Source organism: Giraffa tippelskirchi, chromosome 6 (assembly GCF_054371585.1).
Source record: "Giraffa tippelskirchi isolate mGirTip1 chromosome 6, T2T-mGirTip1v1.2.pri, whole genome shotgun sequence".
NCBI lineage: Eukaryota > Metazoa > Chordata > Mammalia > Artiodactyla > Giraffidae > Giraffa > Giraffa tippelskirchi.
Window position 1 is genome coordinate 123,025,866 of NC_137280.1, and position 25,219 is coordinate 123,051,084.

General features: G+C 40.5%; 2 protein-coding genes and 2 long non-coding RNA genes across 4 annotated transcripts in view; 2 read left to right on the top strand and 2 right to left on the bottom strand.

Annotated features, from left to right (window-relative positions):
• ETF1 (eukaryotic translation termination factor 1) overlaps nucleotides 1–18,117 on the bottom strand; it is a 26,762-nt gene extending 8,645 nt beyond the window's left edge. Inside the window, exons 1-3 of the mRNA XM_081500948.1 lie at nucleotides 17,981–18,117; nucleotides 17,716–17,819; nucleotides 75–250 (exon numbers count right to left, since the gene is read on the bottom strand). Coding sequence (XP_081357074.1) covers nucleotides 75–250; nucleotides 17,716–17,801 — 262 coding nt within the window. The 5' untranslated portion in view covers nucleotides 17,802–17,819; nucleotides 17,981–18,117. The remainder of the gene's footprint in view (nucleotides 1–74; nucleotides 251–17,715; nucleotides 17,820–17,980) is intronic.
• Nucleotides 8,148–10,526, top strand: LOC145510234 (uncharacterized). The gene is made up of 2 exons (XR_014056893.1): nucleotides 8,148–8,260; nucleotides 10,048–10,526. It is a non-coding gene; the product is annotated as an uncharacterized LOC145510234 (long non-coding RNA).
• A 58-nt stretch (nucleotides 18,118–18,175) lies between the features above and the next one.
• Nucleotides 18,176–23,623, bottom strand: LOC145510233 (uncharacterized). The gene is made up of 2 exons (XR_014056892.1): nucleotides 23,269–23,623; nucleotides 18,176–20,284 (listed from the first exon to the last, which is right to left on the bottom strand). It is a non-coding gene; the product is annotated as an uncharacterized LOC145510233 (long non-coding RNA).
• The window catches only part of CTNNA1 (catenin alpha 1), a 370,505-nt gene continuing 363,635 nt past the window's right edge, over nucleotides 18,350–25,219 (top strand). Inside the window, exons 1-2 of the mRNA XM_081500833.1 lie at nucleotides 18,350–19,097; nucleotides 22,541–22,646. The gene's annotated coding sequence lies outside the window, so the exon portion shown is untranslated. The remainder of the gene's footprint in view (nucleotides 19,098–22,540; nucleotides 22,647–25,219) is intronic.

A 25,219-nucleotide genomic window follows, 5' to 3' on the forward strand; every position in this document is an offset into this window, starting at 1 on the left:
CATCATGACAGAATCAAAGTGGAAAATACAACCAAGACAAAGTAGATGAGGTAAATGATCAAGCTCCAGATTACCTTTGTTATAAAGTTTGAGTCTTTGTTGTACAGATGTAATGGCTCCCAGGACTGAAAGGCGGTTTACTCGTGACTTAATGTTAGATGCAGTTCCGAACTCATCTGCTAACATTTTTGCCACTCGTGAAATCTGGTCTTTGGGAGGAATGATCAACGATATCATGCTTGTGCCATTGCTGTGGAAGAATAGCATTAGAGGTTTAAGTACTACATAAGTAAAGAATTATCATTAGTAAATGGAGTTAAAAGTGAGATCCCCCTAATATAGGAAAAATAAATCACTCTAAAAGTGACCATGAAGGTAGGGGCTATACCTCTGTAATTAAAGTGTACCCAGAGCTAGAATAGTGTTCAGAATGTAGTAGGTATATCAATCTTCAACAAAGAGGCAAGAATATACAATAGAGAGAAGACAGTCTCTTTAGCAAGTGGTGTTGGGAAAGTTGGACAGCACATGTAGATCAATGAAGACACACCCTCACATCATACACAAAAATAAACTCAAAATGCTTTAAAGACTTTAAGACATGATACCATAAAACTCCTAGAAGAGAACACAGGCAAAACCTTCAGATAAATCGTACCAGTGTTTTCTTAGGTCTGTCTCCCAAGGCAAGAGAAATAAAAGCAACAATAAACAAATGGGACCTAATAAAATTTATCAACTTTCACACAGCAAAGAAACCATAAAACAAAAAGACAACATACTGAATGGGAGAAAATACCTGCAAATGATGCGACCAACAATGGCTTAATTTCTGAAACATACAAACAGCTCATACAACTAACTCAAGAACAAAAAAACAAACACTATCAAAAAACGGGCAGACGACATTTCATGAAAGGATGCCCAACACTGCTAATTATCACAGATATGCACATAAAAATTACAACAAGGTATCACTTCCTATCAGTCAGAATGGTCATCATCAAAAAGTCTACAAATAACAAATGCTGGAGAGGTTGTGGAGAAAAGGGAACCCTTCTACACCATAGGCAGTAGAGTGTTGGTAAATTGGTGCAGCCACTGTGGAAAACAGTATTAAGGTTCCTTAAAAAACTAGACACACACACACACAGCCATAAAAAAGAATGAAATAATCCCATTTGTAGAAAGAGAAAAGACATATCCCATCACTTAATGTGAAATCTAAAATATGACACAAATTTATTTACAAAACAGAAACACTCAGGAAAAAAAGCTTATGGTTACCAAAGGAGAAAGGGGTTGGGGGAAGGCATAAATCAGGAGTTTCAGATTAACAGATAACAAACTATTATATATAAAGTATCAACAGATAAACAACAAGGTCCTACTGTACAGTACAGGCAACTATATTCAATATCCAGTAATAAACCATAATGCAAAACAATATGAAAGATGTATATATACACATATAACTATCACTGCTGTACATAAGTTTGATTTACAATCAACTATACTTCAATTAAAAAAATATGACAGGTGTTTAATTATTTGAATGAATACTAGCTTTAGGTATATGTAAAGACAAAAGGCACTTTAAGAGGTACTTGGGAAACACCTCATTCACCAAGGAATGAAGGGAGAAGCTTTGATAAGGGTGTGACAAGACTGGAATTTAATCTTGCGTCCACAGCAGAGGCTTAGAATCTGGTGGTTCTTCAGAGGACGATGCAATAATAGGATAGTGCAACAAGTCTTTCCAAAGTCTAGATGAAATACCAGTTTAATATCCTGGTCCCCTCCCCTTCAAAATTCCAGGCTCACCACGAAAACTTAGAATCACTAATTCAGCACCCTAAGTATCCTGATAATGAGAAACAAGAGTCTTGGATTCACATAAATATCCCAGTTAGGAAATCTCTGTCATACATACACCTTTCTCTAAATAAATGTACCTCTAAATGTATTTTACATATTAATCACTTTGAGTTTGATTAAAGAGAGAAATGCAGAGTCTGATCACCTCCGGGTACCCAAGCAAATTGAAGTTTCTACAACTAAAAACCAGGACAAAACCCTAACCTATGGAGGATACATCCCCAAGGCTTTGTCACATGGGAGCTCCCTTTTGAACAGCTACCAACCCCTCTAACCTTAATACTGATGCCAACAACATATCTTTTTAACCTAGACATTCTCAAGACTTATTATTAGCATCACTAGTTAAGAAATATTTCAATATTCTTTATTTTCTTTGAAGAAAATATAAAAAAATTATCAAAATATACCAATTCATTAATCATTAATCAAAACACAAATTCACTTTACACCCAATAAGATGGCTACTATTAAAAAAAAAAAGTGTTACCAAAAAAAAAAGTGTTGGCAGGATGTAGAGATATGGAACCCATATGCATTGCTGGTGATAATGTTAGATGGTATACAGCCATTATGAATAACAACATGGCAGTTGCTCAGAAAGTTAAACAGTTACCACGACTCAGCCATTCCACTCCTAGGTGTATGCTCAAGAGAAATAAAACTATATGTACACACAAAAACTTGTGTTCACCAAAGGTAACAGTTAAAAAGTAGGAAAAAACCTCATGTCCAACGATGAATAAATAAACAAAATGTGGTATATCCAAACAATGGAATTATTCAGTAATAAAAGGAATGCCTAGTACATTATCTGGAGAAGGCAATGGCACCCCACTCCAGTACTCTTGCCTGGAAAATCCCATGGATGGAGGAGCCTGGTGGGCTACAGTCCACGGGGTCGCTAAGAGTCGGACACAACTGAGCGAATTCACTTTCACTTTTCCCTTTCATGTACTGGAGAAGGAAATGGCAACCCACTCCAGTATGCTTGCCTGGAAAATCCCAGGGACAGTGGAGCCTGGTGGGCTGCCGTCTATGGGGTCACACAGAGTTGGACACGACTGAAGAGACTTAGCAGCAGCAGCAGCACATTATTTACATTATACCAATGAAAAGCAGCAACAAAGGACCACACTCCGCGCAGTTCTATTTTTATGTAATGTCCAGAATAGGCAATCCAGAGACAGGAGCCAAGGTAGAATGGGGAATGACTGGTAATGGGCATATGGGGGTTTCTTTTTGGGTTGAAAATGTTTTAAAATTATATTGGTGATCATTGCAGAGTAGTGAATAGTGCTTCCACTGCAAGGGGCATGGGTTTGATCCTTGGTTAGAGAACTAAGATCTGGCCTGGTCAAAAAGTTAAAATATCATTATAAATTGATCCAATTTCATATACCCAGACAAAACCCTAATTGAAAAAGATACACACCCCCCTATGTTCACAGCACTATTCACAACAGCCAAGACCTGGAAACAACCTAAATGTCCATCAACAGATGAATGAATAAAGATGATGTAGTACATATATACAATGAATACTACTCAGCACCACCCCCGGCAACAGAGAACAAAATAATGCCATTTGCAGCAACATGGATGCAATGAGAGATTACCATACTAAGTGAATAAGTCAGAAAGAGAAAGACAAATGCCATATATCACACCTTATGTGATAGTGTGGAATCTTAAATATGACACAAATGAACCTACTGACAAGACAGAAACAGATTCACAGACATAGAGAACAGACCTGTGGCTGCCAAGGGGGTTCGGGGGAGGGATGGAGTGGGAGGTTGAGGTTAACAGATGTAAGCTATTATATACAGAAAAGAATATTAAAGAGAAAAAAATTAATGTATATACATATATATATATAACTGATCATTTTGCTGTACAGAAATCAAATTGTAAATCAACTATATGTCAATAAAAAATAAATTGAGCCAATTTATATTTTGAAGGCAAAAGCTGATCTGATATGAGCCAAAGTATGTTAAGAAATGTAACTGTTGTTTTACAAACTGTTTCTACTTCATACTTAATGAGGAAAGTTACTTCCTGAGATTCTTCAAGATCATGATCCTAAAGGCAATAGTAAGTTTAATCAAGGCAATAGTAAGTTTAATCATTACAAGTTTTAGTGTCAAAATGAAACAGGTGGGGGCTTCCTTTAGATAAACTGGATAGACTTCCAGAAACACCTAAAACTTTTTCCTAACTGCTGAGTGTGTTAACTTCACATATATCCAATGTCTGGTGGAAGTCTGCAAGAAAAAGAAATTAGAAAGATAGCTAGTGTCAAGTCAAATAGGCTTATGTGCCAAGTGTCATAAGAAAGAAGCGAAGAGGCCGAGTGAAGGGAACAACATCAAAAAGTAGAGAAAACCCCTAATATTAGCTTTGTAACTATAAGTGTTTGAAATCTGCAGGTGTCTGGAAACTATCTTCCTAGAATAAAATTATCTTCACAAATGTGCATCTTGGTACCAGCACTGGAAAAGAACCTCATAGTTTTCTCCTAGTGGCAAAGTTCACAAGTCCCCTAGTCAGACAAGAAGGAGACAAGCTGGCTAGCAAGCCCTTCCTTCCACAGTCAGGATGGTTGCTCTCAGACTGTCAGCTAATGTTGTCTTCAAACCCAGCATTGTTTCCGTCGGGGTATCTACTCAAAACTTAGAAGGCTGGCTCACAACCTTTGTGATACTTTCCTCAGTAAACTATCAGTTGATGAATTTGTGAATTATGAACTACCAACATGGTCAAGCATGGTGTGTGCTCTGCTCCCACCCCTGGGACAGGGGAGCAGATATTCTAGTCAAAGCGGAGAATCAAACAAATTCATGATAAGCAGCTTTAGTTGTCACCACAAATACAAGCAATGATCACGAAATAAAAAAATCAGACATATATACAATTGTAGTGGCCATCTTCCAGTTTCTGAATTAGATGGAAAAAGAATTGCCAAATGAAACAAGTTGGTATCTTCTGTTACAAAAAAGAAAAATGCTCTTTACAATCAGTGGGCGTTCTTTTAGCAATCAACTGTAACAAACTGCTGTACTTCCAATATGTATCTTGCTAGGAACCTGAAAAGAAATTTCTTAAACACTTTTTGCTAATTCCTTCTGGAGTTCTGCCAAATCTTACAGGCCAAAGAGGAGAAAAGGAGTTTGCTCTAGGAGGGGCTGGAAAAATTAGGCAAGTAAATTTAACTTGTTTTAGATTGTAGGTGTCACCTTATGATATGAAAATATACAAGACAGGGAAAAGTTGCAATCTGGGTAAGACAGGTAGTTGCAATCTGAGCTTTACTGACTTGTATTTGTTTTCAGATGAACAATTCTTGAAAGAGAATTTCTTTACCCTGGGGCTTTTGGAATCTTTAGGGACCAAAAGAGTTCAACTACTTCGCAAAAGGGCTCAGTTGTAGGAAATGTAATGAGAAGGGGCTAAAAGGACAGCAGAGTGGAGGCTCAGAGATCGGAAAGCTAACAGGCAACAAACCCAAAGGAGGTGAAGTTTGAGGCTAAAGAGAACACTGGGATAAATTAACTGAGGGGCTGAAATGCCTAAAGGAGGTCCCTAAAGCAGGATAATCATGTGGAGGACAAAGCAATGACCTTAAGATAAGCAGCTATTTACTTTCCACTGTGGATAGGTTAAGAAGATAAGCATCCATTAAGCAACTTTACTGTATGGCACCCGAGTTGGGCAACCTTAAACTCACAATCCATTTAACATCCTAGAAAGGACAGAGCAGTAGATACCTAAGAACACAATCTTGTTATGGGATTCCACTTAAAAAATTGGTAGATTTCTACTAGGTTGTTAAATATGAAGCCACTTGACAGTTAGTCTTGGCTTCTTACTCATTTTCAATTCTGACTAATGTTCAAAAAAAAAACTGGGCTTCCCTGGTGGCTCAGACAGTAAAGAATCTGCCTGCAATGCGGGAGACTCAGGTTGGATCCCTAGGTCAGGAAGATCCCCTGGAGAAGGCAACGGCTACTCCAGTATTCTTGCCTGGAGAATTCTATGAACAGAGGAGCCTGGTGGGCTACAGTCTATGTGGTCACAGAGTGTCACACATGACTAAGTGACTTTCACTAGTTTCCTTTTGTGCCTCTCTCTACCCAGTCTGGGGGAAACCTTAAGTTTCTGAATTCATCTGACACCACTGGGGATGAGGATACAAGGATTATTTAAATAGATGGCCTCATTGAAACATGTATATTATCATATGTGAAACAGAACATCAGTCCAAGTTCGATGCATGAGACCTAGTGCTCAGGGCTGGTGCACTGGGATGACCCAGAAGGATGGGATGGGGAGGGAAGTGGGAGGGGGGGTTCAGGACGGGGAACACATGTACACCCGTGGCGGATCCATGTCAATGTATGGTAAAACCACTACAATACTGTAATTAGCCTCCAGTTAAAATAAATTTATATTAAAAAAAATAGATGGCCTCTACTTTAGAAATTTAAAGGCTTCATGATTTGTATGTTGGGTTTGATAACAGCAAATTAAAGTTTTTTCAGGAATTTTATGGCTGTCTGAGTGGTTAAGACTTGTTTCCACTGCAGGGGGCACAGGTTCGACCCCTGTTTGGGGAACTAAGATCCCACATGCCTCACAGAACAGGCAAAAAGAATAAAACTTAAAAAAAAAAAAAAAAAATGAAGGCTTCTGGTTTTTAAAAATTCAAGTAAGTTTTTCCAGGAAAGTTTCCAAACAAAATAAACACTCCTTTACCCCCCACCCGCCCTCCTAGGCAAGCCAATCAAAGTTGCTAGACCAGTTTGTGTAAACACCAAAATAAAACCAAGAAAGCTGAGTATTTCATTTGAAGTAGAGCAAAGAGCCCTTAGGAGAGAATGAGAAATAAAGCTCTCACTAAGGAGCTGCTGGCAGTGTAAGCAAACTACACCTTTTAATTTTAATAGTTTTCATCCATGCCTCTGCTTTGTCACTATGTCCCTTTCCCCAAATCAGAAGGCTCTCATTCAAGTCAGTGGATTATGAGGCACACAGCAATGATTCACAGGCACGCTGTAAAAAAGACACAACATACAATGTGCTGTGTAAGGTGTCTAGGGGCCTCTGTTCTCAGACCCCTTCTTCTCATCATTTTAGGAGCACGTTCCCTTTTCAAAGAAGAGTTCAGCAGTGCTTCCACTCAGAGAACTAACTTCTGAGAAATAAAACAGCTGGGAGACAGAAGGAGTAGTTGTAAATAGACTAAATAGGGACAGTTAAACAAACTAGACAAAACTTAGGAAAAGCAAGAGAATTTAAAGCGACAGCTGACAGCTTTCTCTTCCCGCATTCTCAAAGAAAATAAACTGTTGAAAGAAAAGTTTCTCTCCCTAGAATGGGCGGTCAGGGGTAGTACCACCAGTTACTCATCTAATCCAAGGTTTCATGGACCTTAAACACTACAGACAGGGAAACATTAAGGTTCAGATTACCAGGATTGCAAGGACTCTAAAGAAGAAAACTGGAGAAGGCAATGGCACCCCACTCCAGTACCCTTGCCTGGAAAATCCCAAGGACAGAGGAGCCTGGTAGGCTAGAGTCCATGGGGTCGCTAAGAGTCGGACACGACTGAGCAACTTCACTTCCACTTTTTCCTTTCACGCACTGGAGAAGGAAATGGCAACCCACTCCAGTATTCTTGCCTGGAGAATCCCAGGGATGGGGGAGCCTGGTGGGCTGCCGTCTATGGGGTCGCACAGAGTCGGACATGACTGAAGCGACTTAGCAGCAGCAGCAAAGAAGAAAACTCAAGGTAATCAGAGCAAAGCTTGGGTTATGGGGTGTATGTTTATGTAGCATTACAGTTAACAGTGTTCCAGCCTTGGGATTCAGGAAGCCTGCTCATGCAGTTAGTCATAAGAGTGACAAAACGAAAATCTCAGTAGTCTTTGACTTGTGAAGATCTTACCAGTGCTTACCATTAACAATGCTTAAGAAAATGTGGCACCCACAAGCTTATCCACTGGCCAATTTGCATGAGAGCCCCAAACCCTTGGAGAGCTTTCAGAAAAAGCAAAACAAACAAAAATGCTTAGATACAAAAAGATCTCTTCTTCCTTTATATTCTGATTCAATAGCTCTTGAATAGGAGGAGTGAGGGTGGTAGTGATTATGGTTAAGGGAGAGTCTCAATTTTCAAATGGGCTGATTTAAATAGAATCAGACTTTAATGCATAACTAGGGTTAAGAATCACTGTGTCTGGCTTCTTTTCTATGTCTTTAAGAAGGACCTCTCAAAAAAAAAAAAAAAAAAAAGAAGGACCTCTCAGCCAGCTGAAGTCAAGGAGATTCCATGATCTCACCCCTACTTAAAAGAAACTCAGCTCATCTCCTGCAGGTAAGCTGCTGTCATGTATCCTCGCAATAACATAACTACAATGAATTGTGATGGCTCAGATGTGTCCAACTTTTCCCAGCCAGAACACTCTCCTCAAATCACCGCCATCCATCTTATCACCCCTACTTTCAGATTAGGGCGAGGAGCATTTTAGAGACTGCCTGCTATCCTTTCTAGTTGGGATTTACAGAGTATATGCTCCACAGGAAGCTACCATCTCAAATGTTTGACCGAGATAAGCCTAGGGTAGGGATGGTCAAGGTTTCCCCTATCCCCTTTTCAAGCTCACAAAGCTCAACTTAAATTTCAGACACAGCATTTCTGGGATTTACTAGCCTAGCTACATGGTAGGGATCCCAGCTGAAAATCAATTGGTTCCTCTCCAATTTCTACTACTTCTGTCATTTTATTCATTATGGGTTTCCCGTTTTTCTTCTCTAACCAAATGCACAAAGCTAAGTTTAAACTCTGAAACTAAAGCAATTTTTATGTGGGTTTAACATGGGAACATAATAGGATGGTGGTTATGAGCACAGGTTTATGATTGTCCTACTGCCACAAGCTGGGCAAATTAGGAGTCTCAGTTTCTCCTTCACAAAGTCATGAAGATTCTATAAAAGGATATATATCAAGTGCCTAGCATGGATAACAGATAAGATTGCTAAATGGTAACTGGATGTAACTTGATAGCTTCTTACGCCCCACCCCGCTGTCCTTAAGAGAAACCAGAATGAATTAAGGGGACAGCACAGTTGGGGGGCAGGGGAGAGTAGCAACACTGTTAAGTGATGCTATAGACTTATTTGAATCTGAGTAAGCCTAAAGAGAGAGATATAGTAGTTAACTTTGTGGTAGGTGATAATCACCATTACTGGGTTACCTGCCAAATCTTCCAACAGAACAAAAGAACTAAGCCAAAACTCAGTTCAAACAATATGGTCAGAACACTATAAGCTGTTTTGGAATTCATCACAAGGGAGAAAAACAGAAATTAATTCCCCTCTACTTCTATATGGTTATCAGTCACTTCAAAGATTTGACCTGTTTTTCACCCAAAGAAAGTGTGTTAGTCGCTCAGTCGTATCCGACTCTTTTGCGACCCCATGGACTGTATCCCGCCAGGCTCCACTGTCCATGGAATTCTCCAGGCTTGAATACTGGAGTGGGTAGCCATTCCCTTCTCCAGGGGATCTTCCCCACCCAGGGATCGAACCTGGGTCTCCTGCATTGTGGGCAGATTCTTTACCATCTGAGCCACCAAGAGTCATTTCCACCAAATAACTCTGAAACAACACTTCTTGAAGGCAGAATTCATTTCAGCACTGAGTGCATGCTTAAATATTTGAGAATAAATAAATGGTTAATTGCTAACATAAGAAACAGGGTCTTCTTTATACAGTCTCTTCTAAGCAAACACCAAGGGTTTTATTCTAAACTATTAAATAAAATATCAATCAAGAGTTTGCCAATCTTTGGAGAAGAACTAACATGTGCCTGGAAATGACTAATTACCTCTGCTTTAGCTTCATGAAAATGCTCAAACCATCCCGTCAGTCTTTTACCATAACAAAAATGACACTTTCAGAATCTTCTTTTGCCACCTTTAAACTGGTTCAACCCCACCTCAAGCCTGCTCCCAAATATTATCTATGATGCAGGTGGTAGGTGGGTAGGGCTGCTTTCTATAGAGAGCTTACAGAATACCAACTAAGAGAGGATTCTGTTACTGTTCAAAGAGGTTTGACAGAGTTACTAACTGGAAACTGGTTTTGTGCTACTGATCTCAGGGTTAGATGCCATTACCAGATGGGACAAGGACCAAGATATGAACACGCCAAGACATTAAAAGCAGCCTCTAACCTAGAGGACACAATAACTCAAAATGTCCCAATATTTTGCAGAAAGTAAAGTTTACAAAAGGCTCATTTTAGTGTTTTATCCTCAAAAGCATTAAGATTACTGTACTCTAAAACAAAACTTTATGTATCTGGTGGAGTATTTTTTCTACAATTACAGGAATTTACTCTGTCATAAAAGGGAAACTAAAAACAAACAAATCGACACAGTGGAATATTCCACTAGGGAGCAGCAGAAGCTGGAAAATTTCTCTAGCATTCTCACATCAGTGAGAAGCCAGGAGATAGCAATCACAACCAAAATTAGGGACCAACTAACCATCAAGGTTCTACACAGGGTGAGGAAGTCCAGTTCTTATCTTTCTTGGCCACTATGCAAGTACTTTTCAAATAAAACAAAAGCCACAGCCTTCCTGTTAATCTTCTTTCTAATACACACATGAGCTTCTGGGGAAGGATATAGAAGTAAGTTATTTTCCTCACCAATGATGCTCATTAAGAACAAACATGTTCAGTACCCAAGTTGTTCCTAGGGTAGATTTGAAAACAGCATGCCTGCTCCCTTTTATCTTTGCTCTCGGGTCTCTGCACATCTGCTCTCTCTAGTAAATTGAAAATCTCCTTAGACAAGAATACTCCTTTCAGAAGAGAATAGGAGATGTTTCTATTCAGCAAAATCAAAGAGCAAGGCAGTGTGGTATAATAGTTAGGACCAGAGGCTCTGGAATCAGGAAAGTGGGGACAGAATCTAGCACTGCCCCTTGTTAAGACTGTTATATTAACAAAGCTACTTAATCTCTCAGCACTGCAAATTTTTTCACCCATGAAATGGCAGTAATAGCTTTTATCATAGAGTTGTTGTGAGGAGTCAAAATATATGCTCTTCAACCCATCTTCAGGAAACTACTTTCATTGCTTGATTAAAACTCAATTGTTCTTGTCCATGAACTTCTAACCCTGTCTTTCCTCAGGATCCTTCTTGCTTTTAAGTAGAGTCATAAAAGCCAGAAGAGGCTAAAGAATGGGATGGCCAGAAGGGAGGAAAACTTTTTTTCTTCAGTAAAAAGCTAAAAATATCCAGAGGTATTAAGAAATTAGTATTTGGGGATCAGTACATTTTCACTACTTGCAAACTCAAGTTTATTTAGGCTGAAAGGCAAACTAGTGTTGGGACTGTCAAACTCTATCAAGCCAACTATACCAGTGAGGCACATATATGCAAATACTCTGCACTATTTCAATACCCTGACAGCTCACCAACTATCAACCAACACAAAGCTTTTGAGTCTAATTTTAGGCTAACTGGCTTTTAATCAAGAATGAATGTCAATGACCATTTCAAAGTTGCAGATCAGTTACAGCTCCACAACATCAGTGTATCAAAGATACTGTATCACTCAAACAATGCCCAAAGTAACATTCTCTGACAACATTCACCTGCCTTGTCTAGGAAATCTGCCCAAGTAGTTAAACAGTATCTCCATTTTTGACCATGTCTAATACCTCATTTAAGACCCAAATAACCTTACACTACACCCCCGTCAACATGTACCCTGTTATTCTGAGACTGGAAATGGTTCCTATCATCACTCCAAGGTTGTGTGTCAGACTATTTTCTCATGGTGTTGCACAATGCTTCCTCTAAATGTGTGAATATCCAACCTACAACAGATGTTTGATGTAGCTTGTAAGCTGACTAGTTAATAGTAAAAATGCATCTGTGGGCTTCATTTTTCATACACTTAGATGTGAAACTGGGGAAAAATCTAAGTTAGAAGGCCACAGACATCAAGAAAAAGACAATCTTCTATTTTGACTAGGATCATTCTTCTAAAGGAAATCTTAAAGCATAAAATGAAAAAACAACTTCAAGGGTTAAAATAAGGACAAAGTGAACATTTAAATACTTATAGGATGGGTATTACATACAAATTAAGTAGATAAAAGATACCTGTTTAGGAAGGGGCGGGGGGGGGGGGGCGCTTTCATTACTACCTAATAGGCAGTATTAAGAGGAAGCTGTTATGAGAGGGAACTTCATTCATCATGCTCTCAGAGGACAGCTGCCCACAGAAAAACCGTGTAATTTCCAACTTGGTGGGAAGAATTTTGAACCCACTCTAAATCCTTTCTCTTCCTCACTAAAAGAGCAGGCTGCTGCAGACACTCCAACAGAATGTATTCCTAGAAGAAGGTTCTATTCTGAGATCCCTGGAGAACAGGGTGGACTCAAAAAATTTCTGCTGCACAAGTTCAGAGATGGCTGGTTCCAGCAGTAGGCCTAGGGAAAAAAGGCAAATTTCTCCTGACTCTTTAAATAGGGCCTGAAGCCATTTAGCCCTGCTGCAAAACCCACATTTTTAAGTTTTCCCACAACCAAAAGTGTTCCAAGCACTAGGGACTACACTGAGCACACCCTCAACCCCAAGCTCAAAAAAGGGGCCCTCTGCTAAAAGGGTCCAACCAGTGTGTGTGGGGGGGCAGGCGGGCAGGGAGGACACTGGAGACCTACACTGCATTCCGCCTTAAACGGTATTCTAATTAGGTACTCCTGCTTACCTAGGAATGTCTCCAGAGCAAACCTTCCTTTCCTGGAAGGATAAGTGTATCTGCTATTACAATGAGAAGTCTGTCAGGAGTTGAAATTCAAAGAGAGTAATTGTTCATTAGGTTCACAGTGCATAGAACACCATGCCAGAATACAAGGGCTTTTAGGACTAGTTCTGAGTTGAGGCAGGCAGCCTAATACACTTGGAGTAGACTGAGGAACACCACCACACCCTATCAAATATACTCTTATCTGCCCCTCTTCCCTTTACCACCTCAACAGGCCCAGACATGTTGGTGGCCAGACATCTATATTTTGACCACTTTGTGGGAAGTCACTGTAGTTTGTGTTCTACGCTCATCTCTTCCCAGGAAATTAAAAATATTCTAGTTCTTGACTTTTCTCTAGTGGGGTCTTTTACCTGTGTAACTATCAGAGACAGGAAAGGCAGGGAAAGCCAGAAGAGAGAATGAAAAACACCCTCTTTAAGAGCCTGAATATCCTGGTATCAGTATGAAAAACTACAAAGTATCACTCTAGTTACAGCCACCTGTAACTAGGATGTGAACTAAAAAATAAAACCACATGAAATTCATCGCTTTGAGACCATTCCAGGAATCCTTTAGATGAATTTTCTACTAATCAACAACTTCCACTTAGGGAAGTAACCCAAACACATTTTACACACTTTAATTTATTCAAATCATATAAACAATCTGTCTATATTTTAAAAACCTATGCATCGATCTCATAAAAAATATTTTTTTTTTTTTAAAAAAATACTAACTTTTAATTCAATATAATGTGAGGAATTTTCTGGAGATTGCTCTGTCCCTGGCTTTCAGAAAGCTCTTAAAAACCTTAGAATTTCCTGAGATGGGGAGTGTTTTTGTTATTATTCATAAGGAGTCCCCAAGGAGCATACCTGAGTTTATGCCAATGAAGTGACTAGGGTGGGGCCCCTAGACAGAATTAGGATGTACCAGTCACCAGAAAGACCAAGTTTTTTGAGGGCTGAACTTTCAGCTCCATTCCCAGACCTATGGGAAGGGGTAGTTGCAGAGTAATCTATATAAAATTCCTGAACAAGATTTAATGAACTTCTGGGTTGGTAAACTCAGGTGGCATACTCCAGTTTCACAAGGACAGAAGCTTCTGTACTTGGACCCTTACAGACCCTGCCCCATGTACCACTTCATTTGGCTGTTCATTTATATCTTTCATAACATCCTTTATAATAAATCAGTTAACATAAATAGCTTCCCTGAGTTTTTTGGACCCTTCTAACATATCACTGAACCCAAGAAGTCATAGGAACCCCCAAAGCCCAGGTTTGCTTTGGCATCATGTGTGGGCAGTCTTGTGGGACCGAGCCTTGTGGGATCTGATAGTAACTCTGGGTAGTATCAGAATTGAATCCAACTGTATCCAGCTGGTATCCAGTGAGACCTGAAGAACTGCTTGGTGTGGGGGAAAAAACTCCACACATCAAGTATCAGAACTTCTCAGAGGAGAAAAACGGTCCCATCCTGCTGTGGATCCTGTATCCCCACCCCCACCCATATATATCTGGGGGCAAGAAAGACAGTCATGTAAAGTCAGGCAATTTATTTCCTTCAAGGTATCTACAAGTTATTTTTAACAAAAGCTTTAAAAATGTCCCCAAACCAAAGAAGACTCAAATGAAGCTTAGAAACTGCCCTGATCTTTAAACATGGGTTATCTGAGCCCTGATTATATGTGAAATATATGATTCCCTGCGGAAGATAAGTGAAAAAAAAAAAAATTCTAATACTCACAGACATAATTTAGCCCAGATTCACCTTGTCCATTCCTTGGTTATATTCACCACTGTCCTTGGTGTAACAGGCTCTGGTTATGATTTTATTACCTGAAAACTACAAAGCTTCCAACACTATTTCTGAGGCTACCTCTCGCAGGCTCAGAGACATTAAACAACCTAAATTTGCCACCTACTTTTCTTCTACATATCTTCGCCTGATTTAGTTCCTTATTGAAAATATCTACAATCGTGGTTTCCATCCACATGGCCCTAGGTCGAGTTTTGGCTTATGTACACACCTGTCCTCATTTAAGCCAACTATGGAGACTACACCAAGAGCAATCATAAACCAGGAAGAACTACAGTTAATTTTAAGTGGCACCTATGCATAGGAAAAGAATTACCTTGTTTTTTTTTTACTAGCATACACAGAAACCAGTGTTTCACCAGGCTTATACAAAGCTAAATATGTATGTTCCATATGTTCAAGTTTATATGTATAACATTCCTTTTAATTCAGAAAGTATGACAAAAAGACAATACCTCTTGTGAAAATTAAGTGAAATAATGTCTTGCTTAATACAGTGTCTACAATATGCTAAGTGCTTAATAAACGAATGTGCTTAGAAACTTCACTCTGTTCAGATTTACTTAATCAGTGAGTCTATTTTGCAGGTGGTTTTCCTTTAAAGCTACGTTACCTTGGGATCATATATCAAGATAATCACATATTAGCTATCTGAATTTCAAGATTACTCTTATCCCAGCATACCTTAAGAGCCAGTATTAAAAACAAACCGATCTGATTCTCATGCCCAGAACTGATTGGGGGGGGGGGGAGAAGAAATCTTCATTTCCAAAACAATTCTACTAATTTACCACTGTTTCACTATCTAGTACTAATAACCATGCTTGAACACAACCTGTTTTCTTCTGAAACCCACAACTTGCCCCTGCCCCTTAAACACCACCACAAATAGATTCATTGTACCATCCAGTTTGTGCTTAAAATTAAAAGTCCACCATGTTTCTCAATGACTATTTTAGCATTAGGGAAAGAAGGAAAAACAATTCTCACTGCACATTATGATAATCTAATGAGTCTGATAATACAACTCAGCCATAATACAATCTTGCTATTCTCAAAAAGAAATTGGTATATACCAAGAAACTTCTGAGTCAAACAGAATATACTTGTGACTCCCTTACTGATAGCTAGTGATGGTCAAGAATTTAAATTTTCATGGGATCAGGATATAACCAAATCCTGAATAAAAGCAAAGTAGGACATGACTATCAACCACACTGTTTATAGGACAGCTTAACCTTGTATAAAATGTTCAAAGTACCACTTGCAAGAAAAGTTGTGCATACGAACCTCATTTTTAGCATGCTTTAAACTTTACCTAAGTTTGTTAATCAAAGGACTAAAGCCTTTAAAAGCTTCAAAGAGGAGCTTGAAAGTTTCAAGTGGCTAGGTGACATGGCTAGGAACAAATTTAAGAATGAGCTCCCTCCATTAAACAGTAGAAAGGAATGCTGTTACTTATTTAGCAGCAACAACAGCAATCTAGAAAAGTCATACTCAAGTGAAGGATTCAAGCAAAACAACAGAAGATGCTAATGAAACAAAAGAATCTGGCTAACTCCTGGTAGTGCATCATAATGGGTCATGATCTATTATATTATCCCTCCTGTACAGTATTCTCACACTTGGGGAATAATTATTCATTCTACCATATGGCATAGAATCACCTGTGTTCAAGTTCTGGTAAGACTGTATTAACTATGTCTGAATAATTCTATTAAATTCAAAGAAAAACAAACCTAAGGAATGAAAAATAAGCTGCTACCTTCAATTCATACCAGAGAAAGTGAGCAAAAACTCCAGTAACTGAAGAGAACCAAACTTTCAGAAGTTTCACCCTAAACATAACTGTCACTAAACTAATTATTAAGAACAAAGCACAATGGCAAAACTGTTAGCCTTGGGCTTCAAGGCTAACAGCTTGGGAACTAAGCATACTTTATTTTATAAAGCAGTTAACTACCATGAGTTTGCTGAATCCCATTACTGCAAACCTACCAACCAAGGACAAACCTGGGTCAGAAACCAGAATGTCCAATTCATGTACTGAAAACAACTTTCAACATGTTGTTTTCAATAGCTACTCTGCTATTCTAAGAATGCTCAGACATACAAATATGTAGTGTTCCAAAAACTTTTTTTTTCCTCGCCACTTCCTCTAAGTAAAAAGTTTCTATGACTGGGAAAAGAACAAAATAAAGTAATAAAGTGAGACAACAGATATACCCCTGACACTCTTCCCTAAAGAGTAACTTTTTTTTAAATTTTAAAAGAGCATATAAAGTTAGTCTTAAACTAGTTCACCCTTCCCACAATGGACACACCTAACAGCTTCTTCTCAAAATTTACCAAAGAAAACTCAAAGCCCATCTAATTCAGTTCCGAATTTCAACAAGCATTAATACACTAGGCACCTCTACCCCAGGAGTTCCAGAGAGAGGCCAAAAGAGAGCCTGTTCATATCAACAACCCCATAATTCGGATTTTTCCTGTATATACAGATACACAGCTGTCAGCCAAAACCTCCCCTCCGGCGCACACATTCTCAGTTTACAGGTGGGTCCTGTAACAGCTAAAACCAGGAAGCTAAAGGGTAATTAGAGGACTAGAAGGAAGTCATCTTGGGAGAATGGTAAAACTCAGAGAAATCAGAGGAAGTCAGAAAAAGGTTGTCCTTGACTACCTCTCCTTCCCTCCCCATCCAGACTTAATCTCACCCGGGTCTCAGAAGCCCGGGAGGGAGAGGCCATTTTAATGAGGCTTGGCTGAAGAATGTAAAGGAAGGGAAAGAAGAAATCAGGGAAGGGCCTTTGGAAAGGAAGGCCTGGCCCTTTCCCCCAACAGCACCTGAGTCGGGCGGCAGCATCTGGAGCTCAAAAAGGGAGGTGCTAGATTCAAGCGCCTTGAGAGGGGTACAAAAGTAGTAGTGGCCTACCACGAGGGGGTCGAGTAGTCCGAGTACCGGGAGCAGGACCCCCTAGCCCCAAGAGGGAGAACTGCCTCTTCTGGGGCCAACGGCGTAGACCCTCGCCCCTGGGACTGAAGCTACTACCCAGAGGTCCAGAAGGCGGGAGTTGGCTAGTGCCTGGTTCTCCTCATCCGGCCATGCGGCGCGGGGGCGGCCATCCTGAGGGGTCCCGGAACCAAGAGGGCGTGGGGGGGCCCAGATGCGGCGCTCACCCGCGGGCCGCCTCCAAGCTCTTAATGAGCTTTTTGATCTTCCAGATCTCCACGTTCCTGTCGGCAGCACTGGGGTCGTCCGCCATCTTCTCGCCTCCTCCTCCCTAGAGCGGCCCGGCGGGGCCCGGAGACACCAAGACCACAGAGTTAGCGCCGCCGCTGGGGCAGAGCGGCCCCCTTCCTTGCCACCCCCGAGAGTCCCTCCTCTTCCCGCCCCGCACGGCCCGCCGCGGTGGTAGCTGGCCTTTCCCTCTCCCTGGCTTACCTAAGGGCCCAGTCCTGGGCGGCAGCGGCTGCTCCTCCCCGGCGGCGGCTCCGCGGCGGCGGCTCTGACGTAGGACACCGGCTCCCTCTCTCCAGGCAGCTGCATGTGTTGCAATCCGCTCACATGGGGCCTGTGACATCACTTCCTCCGCCAGGGGCTGAGTGGTAGTCGGCGGGCGGAAGGGAGGGGGCCAGCGAGGAAGAGGGGGAGCTCTGCGCGCGCCGCGACTTTCTATTGGCTGTTTGGGCCGTGGCCTACAATGAACCCGCCGATTGGTCTCATCTGGGGCCGCGCTGCCTTGTGAGGTAGAAGCCGGGGGCGGGGAAATATCTCCTTCCTTCCGGTTCGGAGAGCAAAGAGCAGGAAGCGGGCGGAAGTAAGTGAATATCGCGAGAATTTAATCCTGGCTTCCTAAACCGGGGGTGTTTCTTAAAGGGCAAGGCGCGTGGGTCGTTGTCTTTTCTCTCCCACCTTCTTGAGTGGAATGGACTTTTGAGGGTCTGCGACGCATTTTTACTTTCGAGCTGGGACGCGCGGTTTGAATTGCGTCTGAGAAGTCTCAAAGAAGCGCCTCACTCTTTGCTACTTCACAGCTGACGAAGCGCTTGGGCCTGCGTGCGTCACGGCTCCGCGGACTTGTGTTCTGACGCGCAGCCAGGGTGTCAGGATTAGGAAATTTCTCCCGGGTAGTCCAGCACCCCGACACCCGCACGGGCAAAAGAAGCACGTTCCTTCCCGGCCCAGGGCTAAGAGGGGTTCTCTTTGGACCTGAAACTTTATGGGGAAGGGGAGAAAGCAGGGGCTGCCTGAGGTTGAAGACAGGAGGTATCTGATACCTTGAATGGTTTGATCTGAGCTGTGGAGAGTAAAGGTGGGGAGAATGTTGAAGCAACGTGGGCAGCTGTGTTTTTGACTTTGGAGTTGTAGTTGACTACTTTATGTCTCCACCTCAGCTGGAGTCATTCAGGTATTTGGGCCCAAGCTGTGTGCCAGGCCCGGGTTTCCTGAGAAGAGCCAGACAGATAACAGTGCCTACCTTCGTGGTGCTCTCAGTTTAGTTGATTTATAGCCGTCTGTGATTTTATACGTTTGTGTCATAAAATAATTGCCCAAATACGTAAGTACTTCAGAGGGGTGTGAGTGTGTAATGAAAGAGGAATGAGTGAAAACTAGAATGAAACCTAAAGGGTAAATAGGAGTTTGTCAAGAGGGAGCATAACACATTTCAGGAATTGCAAAAGCTCGTGTGCTGGAGCAAGGTTAGTAATTTATGTGAGAGATAATTGTAGCTTAGACTAGGGTGATGACAGTACAGTGAATGATATTTGAGGGTTAGAATGGTTAGGGCTGGATGATAGGTTGGATGAGGAGGAAGAACGAGAATGACTCCCAGAGTATTGAAATGGTTAGCTTTACTTAGATGGGGAAGATGAGCAGGTTGTGGGGAATTTTTGAAAATTTCTTGTGCTTTTTAAATCCGAGATTTAACACGCCAGCGGTGGGTGCTCAGGTGGTTGCATTTGTGTGAGCTTTGAATCCTTTTTGCGGGTTATCTCAACTTTATCCACACCTTGGAAATGGGGCTTTTACTCTCATTTCGTAGATTGGGAAACTCAAGCAAAGAAAAGGGAAAGGAAGTTGCTCAGACTGAGGACATTGACTTAGGGCAAGTCTCTCCCCCAGCAAATGAATTCCCAGAATGGAATCGCTTCCATTTTGTAATTTTTACCATATGTTCACTTATCATATAATGGTTATTGTACTTCTACCATGTGCCATTGACTGTGGTTAGTAGTGGCCCTTCTTAAATAGTCATAAATACTGCTTACTGACTGGATGTCTGCTGTGTCCCTCCATTTTCCCTACTTCATTCTCTTTGCCCCAATTCCTTGTTTTTATACTCGTTTGCCTTGATTTTCTTTTCTTGCTCATTTTTATGTTGATAGTGTTGTTTTAGGCCCATGTGTGATGGCTTAACAGGCGTTCTAGACTAGCTCACAGGCTTGCTTTTCTGTTTTATGCTGAGGTAAGCATAGTGACATCCCAGATAGAATTGCTGTTCATTTTTTTAAATTAATGTTTATTGGAGTATAGTTGATTTACAGCATTGTGTTAGTTTTTGCTGTACAGCAAAGCAAATCAGTTACACATATACATGAATTCACCCCTTTTTAGATTCTATTCCCATATAGGTTATTAAAAGAGTATCAAGTAGAGTTCCCTATACTAGACAGCAGGTTCTTATTAGTCAACTGTTTTATATATAGGTGCTCAGTTGTGTCTACTTCTTTGCGACCCCATGGACTGTAGTCCACTAGGCTCCTCTGTCCATGAGATTATCTTGGCAAGAAACTGGAGTGGGTTGCCATTTCCTCCTCCAGGGGATCTTCCCAACCCAGGGATTGAACCCATGTCTCTTTCAGCTCCTGCATTGACAGGTGGATTCTTTACCACTGAGCCACCTGGGAAACCCCGTTCTATATATAGCAGTGTATATATGTCAATCCCAATCTCCCAATTTATCCCTCCCCTCTCCTTTCCCCTTAGTAACCATAAGTTTGTTTTCTACACCCGTGACTGCATTTCTGTTCTGTAAATAGGTTCATTTTTACCTTTTTTTTTTAGATTCCACATATAAGTGATACCATATTTGTCTTTTTCTGACTTCACTCAGTATGACAATCTCTAGGTCCATCCATGTTGCTGCAGACAGTGTTATTTCATTCTTTTGTGTGGCTCAGTAATATTCCTGCAACTTATTTCTTAAAATATTTTAAATCCAGGCAGTTTAACTGTAGCCCTAAAAAGCTTATTTGCCGAGTTGCTGCAAATTCACTGTCTTTGTACTTACGAGTTGGAAATAGAGCATTAGAGGCAAAAGCTGACATGGATCTCTAGTAGAAGAGATTTGGGAGGAACAGAGATGCTCTTCCCTTTGGCAAGGAGGAGTCTGACCGACCATTGTCCAGGAGAACCTCCTGTAATATGAGTGATAAAGATTTTTTTCAAAATCCAGAATATATAGTCTCTCTAGGCACAGGTTGTCCTCTGAAAAATGAAAGATTTGTTCTTGATGACCTCGGAACTTTCCCCCCAGATCTAACATTAGGGAGTAATTTTAAATATGGGGTATAGGTGACATTCCTACTAAATAGGTGCAGATTTGGAGGAAAGGAAAAATATGGATTGTTTTGATGTTGAAAAAACCTGTAGCAACTTGAGACTAAAGTGCTTTTAGGTACAGAATGAGAATTGGTTGCCAGTGTAGAGGCCAATTTAGGAGTAGCCAAGGTGGAAAAGGAAAGGAAGGGATGGTTCTGGAAAGGTTTGCTAAGGCAAACCTATGACTCTTCTAGAAGTCAGTGGGTTTGTTAAAGAGAAGAAGTCTGGAGCTAGGAATTCTTAGGGCTGAGCCTTGACTCTCCTTACCTTGAGCAAGTCAACTTAACGCTTGAAGAATCTCAGTTTGTTTATCTGTAAAATGGGAATTCCATCTGTTTTGTTGGGAGTATTATTATCTGGATAATTTGTGTGAAGCTCCTAATACCATTTACAGCAAGCATGTGTCACCAGTGAATTTTAGTTCTCTTTGTAGTTTCTGCTAATTTGTTCTGTCCTCTTCCACTATTTTCTGTACTCTTTCTATTGAGGATCTATGACAGTACTTGCTTCATCAGCAAATAAGTTTGAGAAACTAAGAACAGATCCAAAGTACAGTTCTTAGGGATTCTTTCCTTCTGGTGGGGCCAATAAAATAGGTTTGTGATATATTTACCCCTACTTCCATTGCTGATTTGTTAATAATTGTTAGAAATTTTCAGAGTTGTAGTTTAAAATCCTGAATATTTATAACCTTAACTATATTAGTAGAATGAATGATTTTTTTCCTAGGTATCTTAGTATATGTTTTCCCTGCTCCATCCATCCACCCAAGAATTACAGGTAGTAGTTTCTTTAAAAAGAAAAAATGTTTCTGTGCCTAGAAGAATAAAAAATAGAAAATTCTCTGGATTAGACCATCTCTAAAGTGCTTACAAGTTCATGAAGTAGAGATCAATAAAGGAATGTGTAGTCTGCCCTCAATTCTTGGTGTACTTAACCATAGTGAATTTGAGAAATGAGGTTCTGTAGATTCCATCTTCAAATAAAAAAAGTCTTACAGTAAGTAAAAGTCACTGGAGAAGACCTAAACTATATGATATAATACAAAAGATATGAGATTTTTTGTAAATTGATGTAAGGCACAGTGGCTTAACTATGGAGTGCAGATGTGTGTGAAAGTGACTTGAAATGGGCCAGTGTAAGGTATCATTTCCTCCCCTGTGGACCCCAGTGTTGAAACATAACCTTTCAGTGGGAAGAGGAACTACAACTAAGGAATGACAGGAGTTTCCTCTGTAGATAACAAAACATCTTTACACTAATTCAATCTTGTTAAATTAATCAGATATTGATCATTAGATGCTTTACCTTAGAATGATTTCTAACTTTAATAATATGTGTAGAGAACTCTTTCTCATTCTTTCAGCTCTAGAAAAAAAATTTTCTCGTTTTTTTTAGGATTGTTTTAGGGAGTACTCACTAGCTGTTGTAGGTCTTCCCATAATGTGAAAGAATAATTAGCAGAGTGAGATTGAGTCATGCCATTGAACCACCTAAGGAGGAGGTAAGTAAGTGCTTAATATTTCCCGTGCTGCCTGTTTTGACTCAGTAGAGATCCTCGTAGAATTGCTAGACAGATGCTAATCTTTCAGTTCAATTCCATAAATATTAATCACATACAAGTTTTCTGTCTAGCAGAGGGCTGGGGTGAGTACTAAACATTTTTAGATGTAGTGCAATCCTTAAATTTATGGTGGTGGTCAGGGGAAAAAAGATACAGGAATGCTAAATAAATAGACAATAGTGTAAGAGGAGAGGTAACTATAGGACTGAGACAGAAAAGAACAAATTGAGCCTGAAGCACTTTGCTATATCATTTAGAAAGCAAAGGAACAAAGACTACTGGGGTCTTTTTTTTTTTATGAGTACTTTTAATATCTAGATAGACTTTTTTTATTGAGGTACAATTGACATATTAGTTTCAGATGTACAACATGATTCAATATTTTTATGTATTGTAAAAAGATCACAGTAAATCTAGCTAAAATCCATCACCACACATAATTAAATAATTTTTTTCTTTTTTTGGGAAAACTTGTAAGATTTACTCTCTTAGCAACTTTCAAGCATTCCGTATGTTCAGTTCAGTTGGTCAGTCATGTCTGACTCTTTGCGACCCCATGGACTGCAACACACCAGGCTTCCCTGTCCATCACCAACTCCTGGAGCCTAGTCAAACTCATGTCCATTGAGTCAGTGATGCCATCCAACCATCTCATCCTCTGTCATCCCCTTCTCCCACCTTCAATCTCTCCCGCATCAGGGTGTTTTCAAATGAGTCAGCTCTTCACATCAGGTGGCCAAAGTATTGGAGTTTCAGCTTCAACATCAGTCCCCCCAGTGAATATTCAGGACTGATTTCCTTTAGGATTGACAGGTTGGCTCTCCTTGCTGTCCAAGGGACTCTCAAGAGTCTTCTCCAACACCACAGTTCAAAAGCATCAATTCTTCAGTGCTCAGCTTTCTTTATAGTCCAACCCTCACACTCATACATGACCACTGGAAAAACCATAGCTTTGACTGGACGGACCTTTGTTGGCAGAGTAACGTCTCTGGTTTTTAATGTGTTGTCTAGGTTGGTCATAACTTTTCTTCCAGGGAGCAAGCGTCTTTTAATTTCATGGCTGCAGTCACCATCTGCAGTGATTTTGGAGTCCCCCAAAATACAGTCTGTCACTGTTTCCATTGTTTTCCCATCTATTTGCCATGAAGTGATGGGACCATATGCCACGATCTTAGTTTTCTGAATGTTGAGTTTTAAGTCAACTTTTTCACTCTCTTCTTTCACTTTTATCAAGAGGCTCTTTAGTTCTTTGCTTTCTGCCATAAGGGTGGTGTCATCTGCATATCTGAGGTTACTGATATTTCTCCCAGCAACCTTAATTTCATTTTGTGCTTCATCCAGCCCAGCATTTCTCATGATGTACTCTGCATATAAATTAAATGAGCAGGGTGACAAAATACAGCCTTGACGTACTCCTTTCCTGATTTGGAACCGGTCTGTTGTAATATAGTATAATTAATTACAGGGCTTCCCGGATGGCTCAGGTGTAAAGACTCCGTCTGCCAATGCAGGAGGTGCAGGTTCATACCCTGGGTCAGGAACATCTCTTGGAGAAGGAAATGGCAACCCACTCCAGTATTGTTGCCTAGAAAATTCCATGACAGAGGAGACCGGCAGGCCACAGTCCACGGGGTCGCAAAGAGTCAGACACTACTTAGCAACTAAACAACAATATAATTACAGTCACCATACTGTACGGTACATTCCCAAGACTGACTTATTTTATTTTTTAATTTTAAAAAATTTTGTTTTTGGCTGTGCTGTGTCTTCATTGCTGTGCGGTCTTTCTCTAGCTGCAGTGTGCAGGTTTCTTATTGTGGCTTCTCTCGTTGGAGAGCACAGGCTTTAGTGTGCATGGGCCTCAGTAGTTGTGATTAAGGGCCAGAGCACCGGCTCAGTAGTTGTGGCACATGGGCTTAGTTGCTGTGCGGCATATGGAATCTTCTAGGTCCAGGGACTGAACCTGTGTTTCCTGCATTGCGAGGCACATTATTAACCACTGGACCACCAGGGAGTCCTGGTTTATTCAAGGCACATTATTAACCACTAGACCATCAGGGAATCCTGATTTATTTTATAACTAGAAGCTATATAAAATAACACTTCTTATCACTCCCACCCTACCCCTAACCTCACCCCTGGCAACCACCTATCTGTTCTCTATGAACATGAGCATAAGTGAGATTATACATTATTTGTCTTCTGTGACATTTCATTTAGCATAATGCCCTCAAGTTATCATAGTCAGCAAGAATTCATGATTTTTTATGGCTGAATAGTATTCTATTATATATATACACCACATCATTTTTATCCATTCATTCATCAATGAATACTTAAGGTTGTTTCCCTATCTTGGCTACTATAAATAAAGCTGCTGTGAATATCTAGGTGCATACATCTTTTCAAAATTTTTGTTCTTTGGATAAATACCCAGAAGCAGAATTTCTAGATCCTACAGTAGTTCTATCTTTAATTTTTTGAGGAACCTCTATACTCTTTTCCATAGTAGC